Source organism: Scyliorhinus canicula, chromosome 19 (genome assembly GCF_902713615.1).
Source record: "Scyliorhinus canicula chromosome 19, sScyCan1.1, whole genome shotgun sequence".
In the NCBI taxonomy this organism is placed as follows: Eukaryota; Metazoa; Chordata; class Chondrichthyes; order Carcharhiniformes; family Scyliorhinidae; genus Scyliorhinus; species Scyliorhinus canicula.
The window spans coordinates 68,079,573-68,094,586 of NC_052164.1; the positions used below are offsets into that span (position 1 = coordinate 68,079,573).

At 51.0% G+C, this 15,014-nt stretch overlaps 1 protein-coding gene across 5 annotated transcripts in view; it reads right to left on the minus strand.

The window, feature by feature from the left end:
* The window catches only part of LOC119953866, a 75,459-nt gene extending 68,956 nt beyond the window's left edge, over positions 1-6,503 (minus strand). For 2 of the 5 annotated variants that reach the window (XM_038778464.1, XM_038778463.1), the window contains exons 1-5: positions 6,342-6,503; positions 5,962-6,048; positions 5,801-5,875; positions 5,628-5,714; positions 5,455-5,541 (exon numbers count right to left, since the gene is read on the minus strand). In XM_038778464.1, coding sequence (XP_038634392.1) covers positions 5,455-5,541; positions 5,628-5,714; positions 5,801-5,875; positions 5,962-6,048; positions 6,342-6,450 — 445 coding nt within the window. In that variant the 5' untranslated portion in view covers positions 6,451-6,503. The remainder of the gene's footprint in view (positions 1-5,454; positions 5,542-5,627; positions 5,715-5,800; positions 5,876-5,961; positions 6,049-6,341) is intronic. The other 3 variants (XM_038778467.1, XM_038778466.1, XM_038778468.1) reach the window with 2 other exon arrangements.
* Between the last annotated feature and the right edge of the window lie 8,511 nt (positions 6,504-15,014).

Below are 15,014 nucleotides of genomic sequence, written 5' to 3' on the forward strand. Positions count from 1 at the left end.
CGAACCCCAATGAACAACAAAAGAACTTAAAAATATATTAAAATTAAATAAACAAACATAGTCATTGTCTGCCCCCCCCCCTTTTCCCTCCCCCTTCCCCCCCTCCCCCCCGGGTTGCTGCTGCTACTGTCCCTGTACCCTATCGTTGAGCCAGAAAGTCGAGAAAAGGTTGCCACCGCCTAAAGAACCCTTGTACCGACCCTCTCAGGGCGAATTTGTCCTTCTCTAGCTTAATGAAACCCGCCATGTCATTGATCCAGGTCTTCACGCTTGGGGGCCTCGCATCCTTCCATTGTAGCAAGATCCTTCGCCGGGCTACTAGGGACGCAAAGGCCAGCACACCGGCCTCTTTCGCCTCCTGCACTCCCGGCTCCACCCCAACCCCAAAAATCGCGAGTCCCCATCCTGGCTTGACCCTGGATCCCACCACCCTCGACACCATCCTCGCCACCCCCTTCCAGAACTCCTCCAGTGCCGGGCATGCCCAGAACATATGGGCATGGTTCGCTGGACTCCCCGAGTACCTGACACACCTGTCTTCACCCCCAAAGAACCTACTCATCCTCGTCCCAGTCATGTGGGCCCGGTGCAGCACCTTGAATTGGATGAGGCTAATCCGCGCACACGAGGAGGAAGAATTAACCCTCTCCAGGGCATCAGCCCATGTCCCGTCTTCGATCTGTTCCCCCAGTTCCCCCTCCCACTTAGCTTTCAGCTCCTCTACTGACGCCTCCTCCGCCTCCTGCATAACCTTGTAGATATCAGATATCTTCCCCTCTCTGACCCAGACCTCCGAAAGCACCCTGTCACTCACCCCCCTCGCGGGAAGCGAAGGGAATCCCTCCACCTGCCGCCTACCAAATGCCTTTACCTGCAGATACCTGAACATGTTTCCCGGCGGGAGCCCAAATTTCTCCTCCAACTCCCCCAGACTCGCAAACCTCCCATCAATAAACGGGTCCCTCAGCTGTCTGATGCCCGCTCTGTGCCAACCCTGAAATCCCCCATCAATGTTCCCGGGGACGAACCTATGGTTCCCCCTTAACGGAGCCTCCATCGAGCCCCCCACTTGTCCACTATGTCGCCTCCACTGCCTCCAAATCTTGAGGGTAGCCGCCACCACCGGACTCGTGGTATACCTCGTAGGAGGGAGCGGCCACGGCGCCGTTACCAGGGCTCCCAGGCTTGTATCTCCACAGGACGCCCTCTCCATCCGTTTCCATGCTGCCCCCTCCCCCTCCATTACCACTTGCGCACCATCGACACATTGGCCGCTCAATAATACCCCGAGAGATTGGGTAACGCCAGCCCCCCCCCCCCCCCCCATCTCTCCGCCCTTTTTAATGGGAGCCTACCTATCCCCCCCTCCTGGTCCCCCGGGTGTACAACGAACAGCTCGCTCTTCCCCAAGTTGAGCTTGTACCCCGAGAAATCCCCAAATTCCCGGAAAATCCTCATCACCTCCGGCATTCCCCCCACCTTGTCCGCCACATACAACAATAGATCATCCGCATAGAGCGACACTCGGTGCTCCTCCCCACCGCGCACCAGCCCCCTCCAGTTCCTCGACTCCCTCAGCGCCATGGCCAAGAGTTCAATTGCCAGCGCAAAAAGCAGGGGGGACAAGGGACACCCCTGCCTCGTCCCTCGGTATAACCGAAAATACTCCGACCTCCTATTCGTGGCCACGCTCGCCATCGGGGCCTCATATAAAAGCCTCACCCACCTGACAAACCCCTCCCCAAACCCAAACCTTTCCAGCACCTGCCACAAGTACCCCCACTCAACCCTATCAAAGGCCTTCTCCGCGTGCAATGCCACCACTATCTCCGCCTCCCCTTCTACCGCCGGCATCATTAAAACATTCAAGAGCCTCCGTATGTTAGTGTTCAGCTGCCTCCCCTTCACGAACCTGGAGCAGCTTTTAAGATCTCCACTCAGCACACAATGTAATTCCAACCAAGGAGTTGGCAGCAAAATACCAGCTCCCAGGTTGCCAGAGTCAGAGACTGACCAAATGCTGGACACCGTGGAGGAGAGGTGGGACACCCTCTTCCCCAGGGTGGGGCAAAAACTCAAGCCTGCTCTACGGAATGAGGCCTGGGAGAATGGCAGAGGCTACCAGTGCCAGTCTCACCAGGAGGACTGGCCCCCAATGCCTTAAGAAGATGAATGACTTCCTTTGAGCAGCTCGGGTGAGTAACCACCTCTGTGCCCCTGGCATCACTCCTGACCCTCACTCCTCACATCTGCCCCAATCACCTAGAGGCCAACAACAACTCACCTGCCTACATCTCTTACACCCTTCGTCTTTTTTGGCCAGGGGCCTTGCACACACACATGCCACCAGCTACATAGCCCCGATAAAACTCCCTTCCCAGCGGCTCACTATATCCTGTGTCCACAAGGATAAAGCGGTGACATAATCGCCAGGAGCGGGAGGGGGCATCCCAGATATTCAGGTCCACATATAAAGGGCCATGTAACATGCTGGGGAGGCCAAGGAGCTCGGCATGCGCCAAACAAGTGAGAGTCCAATGTAACACAGATGTCCCTAATCCCCGGTTGCTGCCCCCGTTCAGACCCTCAGAACACCCGGAGCACAACTGGGGGGAAGACACCGACATCTCGCCACTGCTTTCACCAGCACCATCCACCATCACAGAGACTATCGCCTCGGTGGGTAATGTTAATGATCAGGCTCTTGGATCACCTCTAGTGAGCAACACGCACATGCTGTAGCACTACAGGTGGAGACAGGGACTCCTGAGGGAGCAAATGGTCGGAGGGCTTCCCAATCCCAGGGATTGCCCGAACAGATTTTGTGCTTCTGGAAAAGGTGATCCATCACTGTTGCAGATGCTAATCCCAAGCCAGAATCTACAGGAGGGGGTGTCAGCAACTTTCCAGCACCTGCAAGTCCAGCTGGAGGAGTCCGCTCGCCTCCGAGTGTAGGACACGGTGCCGACAATGCGAGGCACCCAAGCTAACACTGAAAGAGTGGCGGCCATGGTGGAAGGCCTGGGAAAGATGTCAGGGTCATGTGTCAAGATGTCCAAGGCTTGGGGAACACTGTGCTCTCCATGGCTGAGGGGCAGGATTTGAGAGCCCATTCACAAGCAACATGTTCCAGGCATAGATGGACATTTCTGCGGCACTCCAGAGCTTGGCCCATTCACAAAGGGTCATGGTTGAGGGCATCAAGAGCATTGGCCAGGCACTGACTGATCTTAGCCAGTCACAGAGGGACATGACACAGTCCCAAAGGGACATGGCTGAGACAGTGAGGCTCACTCACTGAGTGAAATGACTCAGTCTCCATGTGCATGGCTGAGAGCATCTTGACCGTGGTTCAGACAAGGGCGGGTTCCAGGACTGGCAGCCAGATGCCAGAGGCACCTCTAGAGCTCACTCTGGCCTGTCCTCCATCCAGTAGCTTGGGGGCCAGCAAGCATGCCGAGGAAGTGATGGAACATTTGCCAGAGCACCTCAGCCGTTCCAAATCCCCCCCACACCTGACATTGGCATAGCTCATGGCACAACAGACTGACATGCTGCCACCCATGACACCTGAAAGTCAGCTGAGCTCATCCAGCCCCAGGTCCTCCAGAGGACCGCCAAGGGCATCATAGGGCAGTGGGTGATAAGACAAGCAGCAGGCCACATCCACTTGATGTGCTGTCTGATGTGCTACCTAGAAGTGGCAGGCCACAAAAGATTAGAAAGACAGATGGCACTCAAGTTGGCATGGGTGTAATAGATAGCAAGGAGGAAGGGCATGAGATATATGAGATCCCGCCCCCTCGCTCTTCTGAACTCCAGCAAATATAATCCTAACCGACTTAATCTCTCCTCATACATCAGTCTTGCTATCCCAGGTATCAGTCTGATAAACCTTCTCTGCACTCTCTATACAGCAAGAACATCCTTCCTCAGATAAGGAGAGCAAAACTGCACGCAATATTCCAGGTGTGGTCTCAGCAGGGCCCTGTACAATTCCAGCAAGACATCCCTGCTCCTGTACTCCAATCATGTCGCTATGGAGACCAACAGACCATTTTCCTTATTTACCGCCTGCTGTACCTGCATGCTTCCCTTCAGTGACTAGTATACGAGGACACCCAGGACCCTTTGCACATTCCCCTCTCTTAATTTATAGCCATTCAGATAGAAATCTGCCTTCTTGTTTTTGCTACCAAGGTTTATCATTTATCCACATTATACTGTATCTGCTATGCCTTTGCCCACTCACTCAACTTGTCCAGACCACACTGAAGCATCTCTGCATCCTCCTCATGGCTCACCTTCCCACCTAGCTTTGTGTCATCTGTATATTTGGAGATATTACATTCAGTTCTCTCATCTAAATTATTAATATATAAATGGTGGATAACTGGGTCCTTGCACTGAACTCTGCGGTACCCTACTAGTCACTGCCTGCCATTCAGAAAAAGACACATTCATTCCTGACAGGGAGTGGGATAGCTTGATCTTGGTTTTGAACAATGCTCGGCACAACATCGAGGGCCGAAGGGCCCGTTCTGTGCTGTACTGTTCTATGTTCTATGTACTTTACGACTCCTGTCTGCCAACCAGTTTTCTATTCATCTCATCCATCTCAATCCCATGTGCTTTAATTGTACACGCTAATCTCTCATGTGGGACTTTGTCCAAAGCCTTCAGAAAGTCCAAATAAACCACATCCACTGGCTCCTCCTCATCAACTCTACTAGTTAAGAATTCCAGATTTGTGTGGCATGATTTCCCTTTCATAAATCCATGCTGACTGTCTGTCTCTACCACTGTTTTCCAAGTGCTGTGCTATAAAATATTTGACAATGGACTCTAGAATTCTCCTCTTTACCGACGTCAGACTGACTGGTATTTAAGTCGCTGTTTTCTCTCTACTCTCTTTAAGGTTATATTAGCTACCCTCCAATCTGTAGGAACTGTCCCAGAGTCTATAGAATCTTGGAAGATGACCACCAATGCATCCACTATTCTAGGGCCACTTCCTTAAGTACTTCTGGGATGTAGATTATCAGACCGAGGGGATTTATCGAGCTTCCATCTCATCAATTTCCCCAACACCATTTCTCTACTAATACTGATTTCCTTCAGTTCCTCCCTCTCACAAAGCCCTGTGCCCCCCAACATTTCTGGTATGTTATTTATGTCCTCCTTTGAGAAGACAGAACCAGAATATGTTCTCGGATAGCTGCCCTGTACTATGACTGTTTCACCTATCTTATAAATGTTCAGTGCTCTAATACTGTTAGTGTGCTGATGAGTTTGATCTTGCAGTATTAGGACAACTTTAACATCAAATTATACCAATGAGTTGGTTCCTGTGTATTCCTTGCTTCACACTGAATAGAGGCTTATATTAACTGATTTTGTCAGCACTTAGTAGTGACCCCCAATCCCATTATGATACTTCCCAATGGTACTTACAAAGCTGGGGGGGAAGATCTTGTGGGTCAGTAAGTAGAGCTCCTGCCTCTGAACCAGAAGCTTGAGGTCCAAGTCCCCCTCCAGGACCTGTTGGTCATGGAAAGATTGTTCATGATCCAAACACTTGGCAGTGACCCTCTGATCCCATTATGATATTTCCCAATGGTACTTACGAAGCTGGGGGGTCAGATCTTGTGGGTCAGTAAGTAGAGCTCCTGCCTCTGAACCAGAAGCTTGAGGTCCAAGTCCCCCTCCAGGACCTGTTGGTCATGGAAAGATTGTTCATGATCCAAACACTTGGCAGTGACCCTCTGATCCCATTATGATATTTCCCAATGGTACTTACGAAGATCTTGTGGATCAGTAGATAGTTTTCTTGCCTCTGAACCAGAAGCTTGAGATTCAAGTCCCCCTCCAGGACCTGTTGGTCATGGAAAGATTGTTCATGATCCAAACACTTGGCAGTGACCCCCTGATCCCATTATGATATTTCCCAATGGTACTTACGAACGTGGGGGGGCAGGTCTTGTGACTCAGTATGTAGTGCTCCTGCCTCTGAATGAGAAACTTGAGGTCCAGGTCCCACTTCCCAACCTGTTGGTCATGAAAAGGTAGTTCATGAGCCAAACAATTTGATAATCTGTTAATTTTCCCAACATGCCCATGGCAGGCAGTGAGAGCAGGAGAGGTTGCTTGTCAGCTATGCTTGATGCGGACTGGTGCCCCATAAATTATAACCACCTGTCTTTCTTAAACAGAGATGTTTATGGTCTCTTGGGGGCAATGGTTAATTATGGACATCCTTATGAATCTATCATGGTTCACCTAAAAATCTGACCTGGTCCAAAATGTACAGTAAGATGGGAAATAGCGCAACTCATTCTTACCCTTCTTGGGAGACGAGCCGGCTTGTGATTTATTCTTTCCGATGAACGATGCTCCCCAATCGTACGTTGCTTCCCCTAAAAGATAAACTAACCAGATTGAAACAATCATGATCTTCCCGCCTGGTCTTTGGTGAACGGACAGTGTACTCCCCGACAGCTGCCTTAAGCAGACTTTCGGTTTATTGTGATGTTTGCTGACACTGTGAAATGTAACAATGGTGTAGCATCACCTGATGTAACCTCTGCAGGATACCTCTGGGTCAAACTCTGTGCCTAAAGATTTGTAATATTCCAACCACTCCACAATATGGAATTGCACTGGATTAATAAGAATTATTAATTAATTAAGAATTACTGGTGTGAACTTTTGCTGCTTCATTGGAAACGTCAAAATGGCGGCAATGTGGATTTTGCCTCTTGTCCAGTTATATTCCAGCTTTATTATCGCAGCAATCTGATGTGGACCATTGGCACACTCAGACTCTGAAAATCAACCCCCCCCCCCCCCCCCCCCCCCCCAGCAACAGACCCTTTTCTTCATGTGGATCTAAGAGTTTGAGTCCCAAAATTCCCACAAATGTATAAAATTCTGATGCCATTGTGCTGATGCCAGGAACATGGGGTCGTGAACAAAGCTCAATTGCCGACTGAGAGTAGCCTCAGACGATATGTTATCTCTCCATTCCTGCATTTAAGCACCAGAGTAACTTCTCTTCATGCTCCCATACAGTATGAAGTGACTCCCCCTCTGCTCAATGGTACGAGTACATTTAAAACAAAACTTAAATTAATTTGCGGGATGTGGGGTTGTTGGCTAGGCCGGCATTTATTGCACAGCCTTAATGGCCCTTGAGAAGGTGGTGGGGAGCTGCCTTCTTGAACCGCTACAGTCCATGTGTGTATGTACACCCACAGCGCTGTTCAGGAGAGAGTCCCAGGATTTTAACCCAATGACAGTGAAGGAACAGTGAGATATTTCCAAGTCAACGGCCATCAATTTGACTTATGTCCCTTGTGGATATATCCCTACCACACAACACCATCATTTGCTACACAAACCTGGGACTAGATGGCTAAATGCTTACAACTTTTGTATAGAGAGCGAGAGAGGGTAAAGGGACCATGAGATGCATATTAATACTCATTTTACTGGATTATTTCCAGCACTAAAATAATGGAGAGAGGAATGCTAATACAATGTAGCAAGCTTTCACCCTCCAATTTCTAAATGTTATTTCTTTTCAATTTAATTGCCTGAGAACCTTAACAATATTGTTGGAGTAAAGTTAATTTCTGTTGAATAAAGGTAAAATGAATGGGATTAACATTAAATGTCATGTATGCTTTTAACTGTATAGTAATTGAAGCTAAAACTTGTTCGAATTCATTTAAAGCTGCCATGTATTTGGAAATGTCCAGTGTGTAGCAGCTCATTGCTCCTGGTAGGGGATATATTTTCTTGTTAACAAGGATTTATCCTTGATAATTTCTGTCCACAAATTACCAATGTTCAGTTTGGCCTCTCCCTGGGGCCACTCAGCTCCTGACTTCATTATAGCCTTAGTCCAATCATGGATAAAAGAGTTGAATTCCAGAGGTGAGGTGAGAGTGACTACCCTTGGCATTAAAGCAATATTTAATTGAGTTTGGTATCGAGGAGGCCAGCAGAATTTAAGTCAATGGGAACACAGGGCGAAAACTCTATACTGGTTGGAGTCATATCTAGTACAAATGAAGGTGGCTGAGGTTGATAGAGATCAATCCTCTCAGCCACAAGACCATATTCAGCTGCCTCATCAATGACCCTCACTCCATCCTAAAGTCAGAAGTGGGAATGTTTGCTGATGATTGCAGTGTACAGCACCATTCACAGATAGTGAAGCAGTCCATATCCATATGCAGCAAGACCTGGACAATATTCAAGTTTAGGTCCATAAATGGCAGATAGCATTCATGCCACACAAGTGTGAGGCAATGACCACCTCCAACAAGAGAGAATCTAACAATCTCCTTATGGCATTCAATGGCATTACAACTCCGAATCCCACAGCATCCATATCTTGGTCAGAGACAAGGCATTCTGAGGTGAGTTTCTCACCTCCTGACTCTCCCGATCCTGCCCACCATCCATAAACAATGTTATGGAATACTCCCCAGCTGCCCAGATGAGTGCACTTATAATCTTAACACCATCTGTGGTGAACGTATTGCTACTGCAATTCACCACTGTATTGTACTGTATTATGTTGATGCCCCTGTGGACTCCACCTCTGGCTCCGCCCCCTCGGGGTGGTATATAAACCTGCAGCCTGTAGGTGGCACTCAGTACAGACCAGTTGCAGGCAGGCACAGATCTAGCTTATTAAAACCACTGTTCACTTCTACTAATCGTCTCGTGTGAATTGATGGTCGCATCAATTTAATAAGCTAAGATATTGCAATGGAAGCCGCCCTCAAACCTGATCGACTGGAACTCGACCCACAGGCAGCTGAAGCCAAAGGAATCTTCTCACATTGGCTCCGCTGCTTTGACGCCTACCTCGCCTCCTCCTCCTCGCCCACTGTCACCGAGGCACACAAGCTGAGTCTCCCCTGGGTGAGCCACAGAATCATTTTACTAATCGAGGACGTGACCACGTACACAGACGCGGTTGCGATCCTGAAAAGACATTACGTGAGGCCGGTGAATGGAGTGCTCGCGCGGCATCTGTTCACCACACGTCGTCAATGCCCTGGGGAATCGCTGGAGGAATATCTACGCAACCTGAGGGTTCTCGCTCGGAACTGTAACTACAAGGACGTCACAGCCTCTCAGCACATGGAACTCGCCATCCTGGACACCTATGTGGCTGGAGTCCGGTCCAACTATGCCAGAGAGCGCCTGCTCGAAAAGAGCGCCCTCGATCTAGAAGAGACGGTAAAACTATCCACTTGGTTAGAGGTAGCCTTCCAGAGCCCAAATGTTTTCCCCTCCCACCACGCGATTTCCTCGTGGGCACCGGAGGCGCGACCATCACCCGTCCCAAGGGTGTCCCAGGCCTGTTCCGCGCGACTGCCCGCCCAACTGGGAGGCCGTCTTGCTATTCCTGCGGTCAGAACCAGCACCCCAGGCAGCGTTGCCCAGCTCAGAACGCGACCGTCAGTGACTGCGGCAAGAAAGGACATTTTGCCAAAGTCTGCTTGGCCCGACCCAAAGTTCCAAAATCGCAGTCCCAACTCACAGGCCCGCAGACCCCGCAGCGTGGCTGCGGCCTGCCGGTACCGCTCCCTTCTGACGTGTCATCCGCCTTGTGCTATCCGTGGGAGCCGCCATCTTTAACTCCGCCCGACATGTGTGACTCATGGGGGCCGCCATCTTCAACCCAGCCCGCCATGTGCGACTCATGGGGGCTGCTATCTTGGCCGCCATCTTCAACGTCGCCCGACACGTGCGACCGACAGGGGACGCCATCTTGGGACTACCTTGCTACTAGCGACCACGCCGGCTACCTGGAGCTCGCGCTGTCACTCTTGACCAGTCACGGCCCAAGCACCTCAAGAATCCATGATGATCGTCCGGGTCAATAGGCATGAAACGCCCTGTCTGTTTGACTCCAGGAGCATGGAGAGCTTCATCCATCCGGACACAGTAAGGTGCTGCTCCCTCCAGATATTCCCCCACGTCCCAAATAATCTCCCTTGCTTCCGGATCACATTCAGTGCAGATCCGGGTGTACTGTGTCGCGAACCTTGCGATACAGGGTGCCGAGTACGCCAATTTTGAACTATATGTCCTCCTTGATCTCTGCACTCCTTTCCTGTTGGGACTGGACTTCCAGTGCAACCTCAGAAGCCTGACCCTGAAGTTCGGCGGGCCCCTACCCCCTCTCACCGTATGTAGCCTCGCGACCTTTAAGGTCGCCCCTCCCTCGCTCTTCGTGAACCTCACCTCCGACTGTAAACCCGTCGCCACCAGGAGCAGGCGGTACAGTGCTCAGGCCAGGACTTTTGTCAAGTCGGAGGTCCAGTGGCTCTTGAGGGAGGGGATCATCGAGGCCAGTAATAGCCCCTGGTGGTGGTCGTCAGGACCGGGGGAAAAAAACAGATGGTTGTAGACTACAGCCAGACCATAAATCGGTACACGCAACTCAATGCGTACCCCCTTCCCCGCATAGCGGATATGGTTAATCAGATTGCACACTACCTGATTTTCTTCACGGTAGATCTGAAGTCTGCATTCCGCCAGCTTCCGATCCGCCCGGAAGATCGCCACTTCACTGCCTTTGAGGCAGACGGCCGCCTCTTCCACTTCCTCAGGGTACCCTTCAGCGTCACCAATGGGGTCTCAATCTTCCAAAGAACGATGGGCCGAATGGTTGGCCAGTACGGGCTGTGGGTCACGTTCCCGTACTTGATAACATCACCATCTGCGGCCATGATCAGCAGGACCGCAATGCCAACCTTCAGAAGTTCCTTCAAACCGTCCAATCCCTTAATCCCACCTATAACAAGGAGAAATGCGTTTTCCGCACAACCCGACTAGTCATCCTCGGCTATGTCGTGGAAAACGGAGTCCTAGGGCCCAACCCTGACCGCATGCACCCCCTCCTGCAACTCCCCCGTCCCTACTGCCCCAAGGCCCTGAAAAGATGCCTGAGGTTCTTCTCATATTATGCCCAGTGGGTCCCCAACTATGCAGACAAAGCCCGCCCACTTATCAAAGCCACCACCTTTGCCCTGACGACTGAGGCCCGCCTGGCCTTCAGCCGCATCAAGGCAGACATTACCAAGGCCGCGATGCACGCGGTGGACAAGTCCATCCCCTTCCAGGTGGAGAGTGATGCACCAGATGTCAAGCCATTGTGGAAGCTGTGCGGCATTGGAGGCACTACCTGGCTGGTAGGAGGATCACCCTCGTTACCGACCAACGGTCAGCAGCCTTTATGTTCAACAACACACAGCGGGGCAAGATCAAGAATGATAAGATCTTGAGGTGGAGAATCGAACTCTCCACCTATAATTACGATATCATGTATTGTCCTGAGAAGCTCAATGAGCCCCCAGATGCCCTGTCCCGCGGCACATGCACCAGCGAGCAAGATGGCCGACTTCGGGCCATCCACAATGACCTCTGTCACCCGGGGGTCACCCGGCTTCTCTACTTCATCAAGGCCCACAACCTGCCCTACTCAACCGAGGAGGTCAGAGCCATGACCAGGGACTGCTAAGTCACACTTCTATCGGCCAGATAAGGCCCACCTGGTAAAGGCCTCCCGCCTCTTTGAGCACCTCAGCGTCGATTTCAAAGGGCCCCTCCCCTCCACTGACCACGACGTGTACTTTCTCAACGTCGTTGACGAGTACTCCCATTTCTCCTTTGCCGTCCCATGTCCCGACATGACCGCGGCCACTGTCATTAAGGCCCTGCACAGCATCTTCACCCTGTTCAGTTTCCCCACTTACGTCCACAGTGACCGGGGCTCCTCCTTTATGAGCGATGAGCTGGGTCAGTACCTGCTCGGTAAGGGCATTGCCTCGAGCAGCTGCAACCCCTGGGGAAACGGACAGGTGGAGAGGGCGAACGCAACGGTATGGAAGGCCGTCCCTTCGCGCCCTACGGTCTAGAAGTCTCCCAACCCCCCGCTGGCAGGAGATCTTCCTCGATGCGCTCCACTCTATTCAGTCACTGCTCTGCACAGTCATGAACGAGACCCCACACGACCATCCATTTGTCTTCCCAGGAAGTCCATCTCCGGGATCTCGCTTCCATTCTGGCTGACAACACCGGGGCCTGTCCTCCTCCGGAAGCACAAATGTGAGGAGCCATAAATCCGACCCCCTGGTTGAGAGGGTCCAGCTACGACATGCCAAACCTCAGTATAACTATGTGGCGCACCGCGACGGGCGACAGGATACAGTCTCCCTCTGGGATCTGGCACCCGCTGGCTCCCCAGCGAGCATCACCAACAACCCCCCCCCCCCCCCCCCCCCCCCCCCCCCACACCGCCTATCACCACCAACCGAATCACTCACAGAGGGCTACCAGCTGCCCCCCTGGGTATCCTGAACATCGCCCCCGCCCCTACATGGCCTACACCCCCACTTCCCCCATCACCGACACACTGTGATGAAGCTCCAGACGACACGCTCCCAGAGTCAACGAGTCCAAAACCCGTGCCCGCAACGACGAGTCCAAAACCCGTGCCCGCAGCGACGAGTCCAAAACCCGTGCCCGCAGCGACGAGTCCAAAACCCGTGCCCGCAGCGACAAGTCCAACACCCGTGCCCGCAGCGACGAGTCCAAAACCCGTGCCCGCAGCGACGAGTCCAAAACCCGTGCCCGCAGCGACGAGTCCAACACCCGTGCCCGCAGCGACGAGTCCAACACCCGTGCCCGCAGCGACGAATCCAACACCCGAGCCCGCAGCAACAAGTCCAACACCCGTGAACGCAGCGACGAGTCCAACACTCGTGCCCGCAGCGACAAGTCCAACACTCGTGCCCGCAGCGACGAGTCCAAAACCCGTGCCCGCAGCGACGAGTCCAAAACCCGTGCCCGCAGCGACGAGTCCAACACCCGTGCCCGCAGCGACAAGTCCAACACCCGTGCCCGCAGCGACAAGTCCAACACCCGTGCCCGCAGCGACGAGTCCAACACCCGTGCCCGCAGCGAAGCCAGAGCTGAGGCAATCATTGAGAAAAATTAAGGCACCGCACAGTCTCGATATGTGAGCCTACCTCACCCCCGCTGGACTTCAATTTTTCATAGGGGGTGAATGTGGTGAATGTATTGCTACTGCAATTCACCACTGTATTGTACTGTATTATGTTGATGCCCCTGTGAGCTCCGCCTATGGCTCCGCCCCCTCGGGGGTGGTATATAAACCTGCAGCCTGTAGGTGGCACTCAGTACAGAGCAGTCGCAGGCAGGCACAGATCTAGCTTATTAAAACCACGGTTCACTTCTACTAATCGTCTCATGTGAATTGATGGTCGCATCACCACATAAGGCAAACTTGAGCACTTGGTTAGCACCCATCCAGCACCATAAACAGTCTCTTCCTCCACCATCTGTACATGGTAGAAGCAGTATGAACCATCTATAAGATGCACTGTAGTAACTCAAACAGGCTCTTTCAACAGCGCCTTTAACAACCCAGACCGTCACCATCTACAAGTCCAAGGGCAGCAGATATATGGGAACACCACTGCCTGCAAGTTCCTCTCGAAGACTCACACCATCCTGACCTGGAGGGTGGCAAGGTAGCACTGTTGCTTCACATCGCCAGGGTCCCAGATTTGATTCCCGGCTTGGGTCACTGTCTGTGCGGAGTCTGCACGTTTTCCCCGTGTCTGCATGGGTTTCCTGCGGGTGCTCCAGTTTCCTCCCACACGTCCCGAAAGATGTGCTGTTAGGTAAATTGGACATTCTGAATTCTCCTTCAGTGTATCTGAATGTGGCGACTTGGGGATTTTCACAGTAACTTCATTACAGTGTTAATGTAAGCCTACTTGTGACATTAATAAAGATGATGATTATTATTATTAAATATGTCACTGTTTCTTTTGATTGCAGAGTCAAAATCTTGGAGCACAGCCCCTACCAGCACTGTGCATGTAGCTACAACATATGTACCTCCGTGGTTCCGGGCATTACCATCTTCTCAAAAGCAATTAGGGGATGGACAATAAATGTAGGCCTTGCCAACAGGGATAAAAAACATAACTGGGGTTATACATTGACCCCCAAACTGTAGTGGTGATGTTGGGAATGGCATTAAACAGAAAAGTAGAGATGCATGTGATAAAGGAACATCTGTAATTATGGGTGGAATTATCAGTACATAGGTTGGGCAAATCAAATTATTGACTAAACGGCAGAGGAGAATTTTTTGGATTTTATACAGGATGGTTTTCTGGACCAATACATTGAGGAATCGATTGGAGAACATGCTAGGCTGGGTATTGTGTAATGAAAAAGGAATAATTGGCAATCTAGTTGCGCAAGGCCCCTTGTGGGTGAGGAACCATATGATGGAATTCTTCATTGAATTCTGAGACTAGGATCCTGAATCTAAATAAAGAAAACTACGATAGTATGGGTCACAAGCTAGCTATGATCAACTGGGAAAGATGACGACGGATAGGCAATCAGAGAGCGCATGGGTGAACTTCAACAATTGTTCATTCCTGTCTGGCACAAAATTGAAATGGGAAAGGTGGCCAATCTATGGTTTACAAGGGAAATTAGAGATAGTATTAGATCCAAGGAAGAGGCATACGAATTGGCCAGAAAAAACAGCAGACCTGAGGATTGGCAGCAATTAGAATTCAGAAAATTCACAAAGGGATTAATTAAGACGGGGAAAATAGGGTACGAGAGTCAGCTTGTGGAAACACAAAAACTGATTCTAAAAGCTTCTTTAGGCATGTAGAGAGAAAAAGATTGATGAAGGCAAGCATACAGTCAGAAACAGGGGGATTTTTAATGGGGAACAAATAAATGGCTGAACAATAAATACACATCTTGGTTCTATCTTCACAAAGGAGCACATAAGTAATTTACCAGAAATGTTGAAGAGCACAGGGTTTAACGAGAGGGAGGAACTGAAGTTTAACAGTATTAGTAGGTTTTATGACCAGGAAACCAGCAGTAGGAATGACAAACGATTTATTTTAATTAAACATAAAATC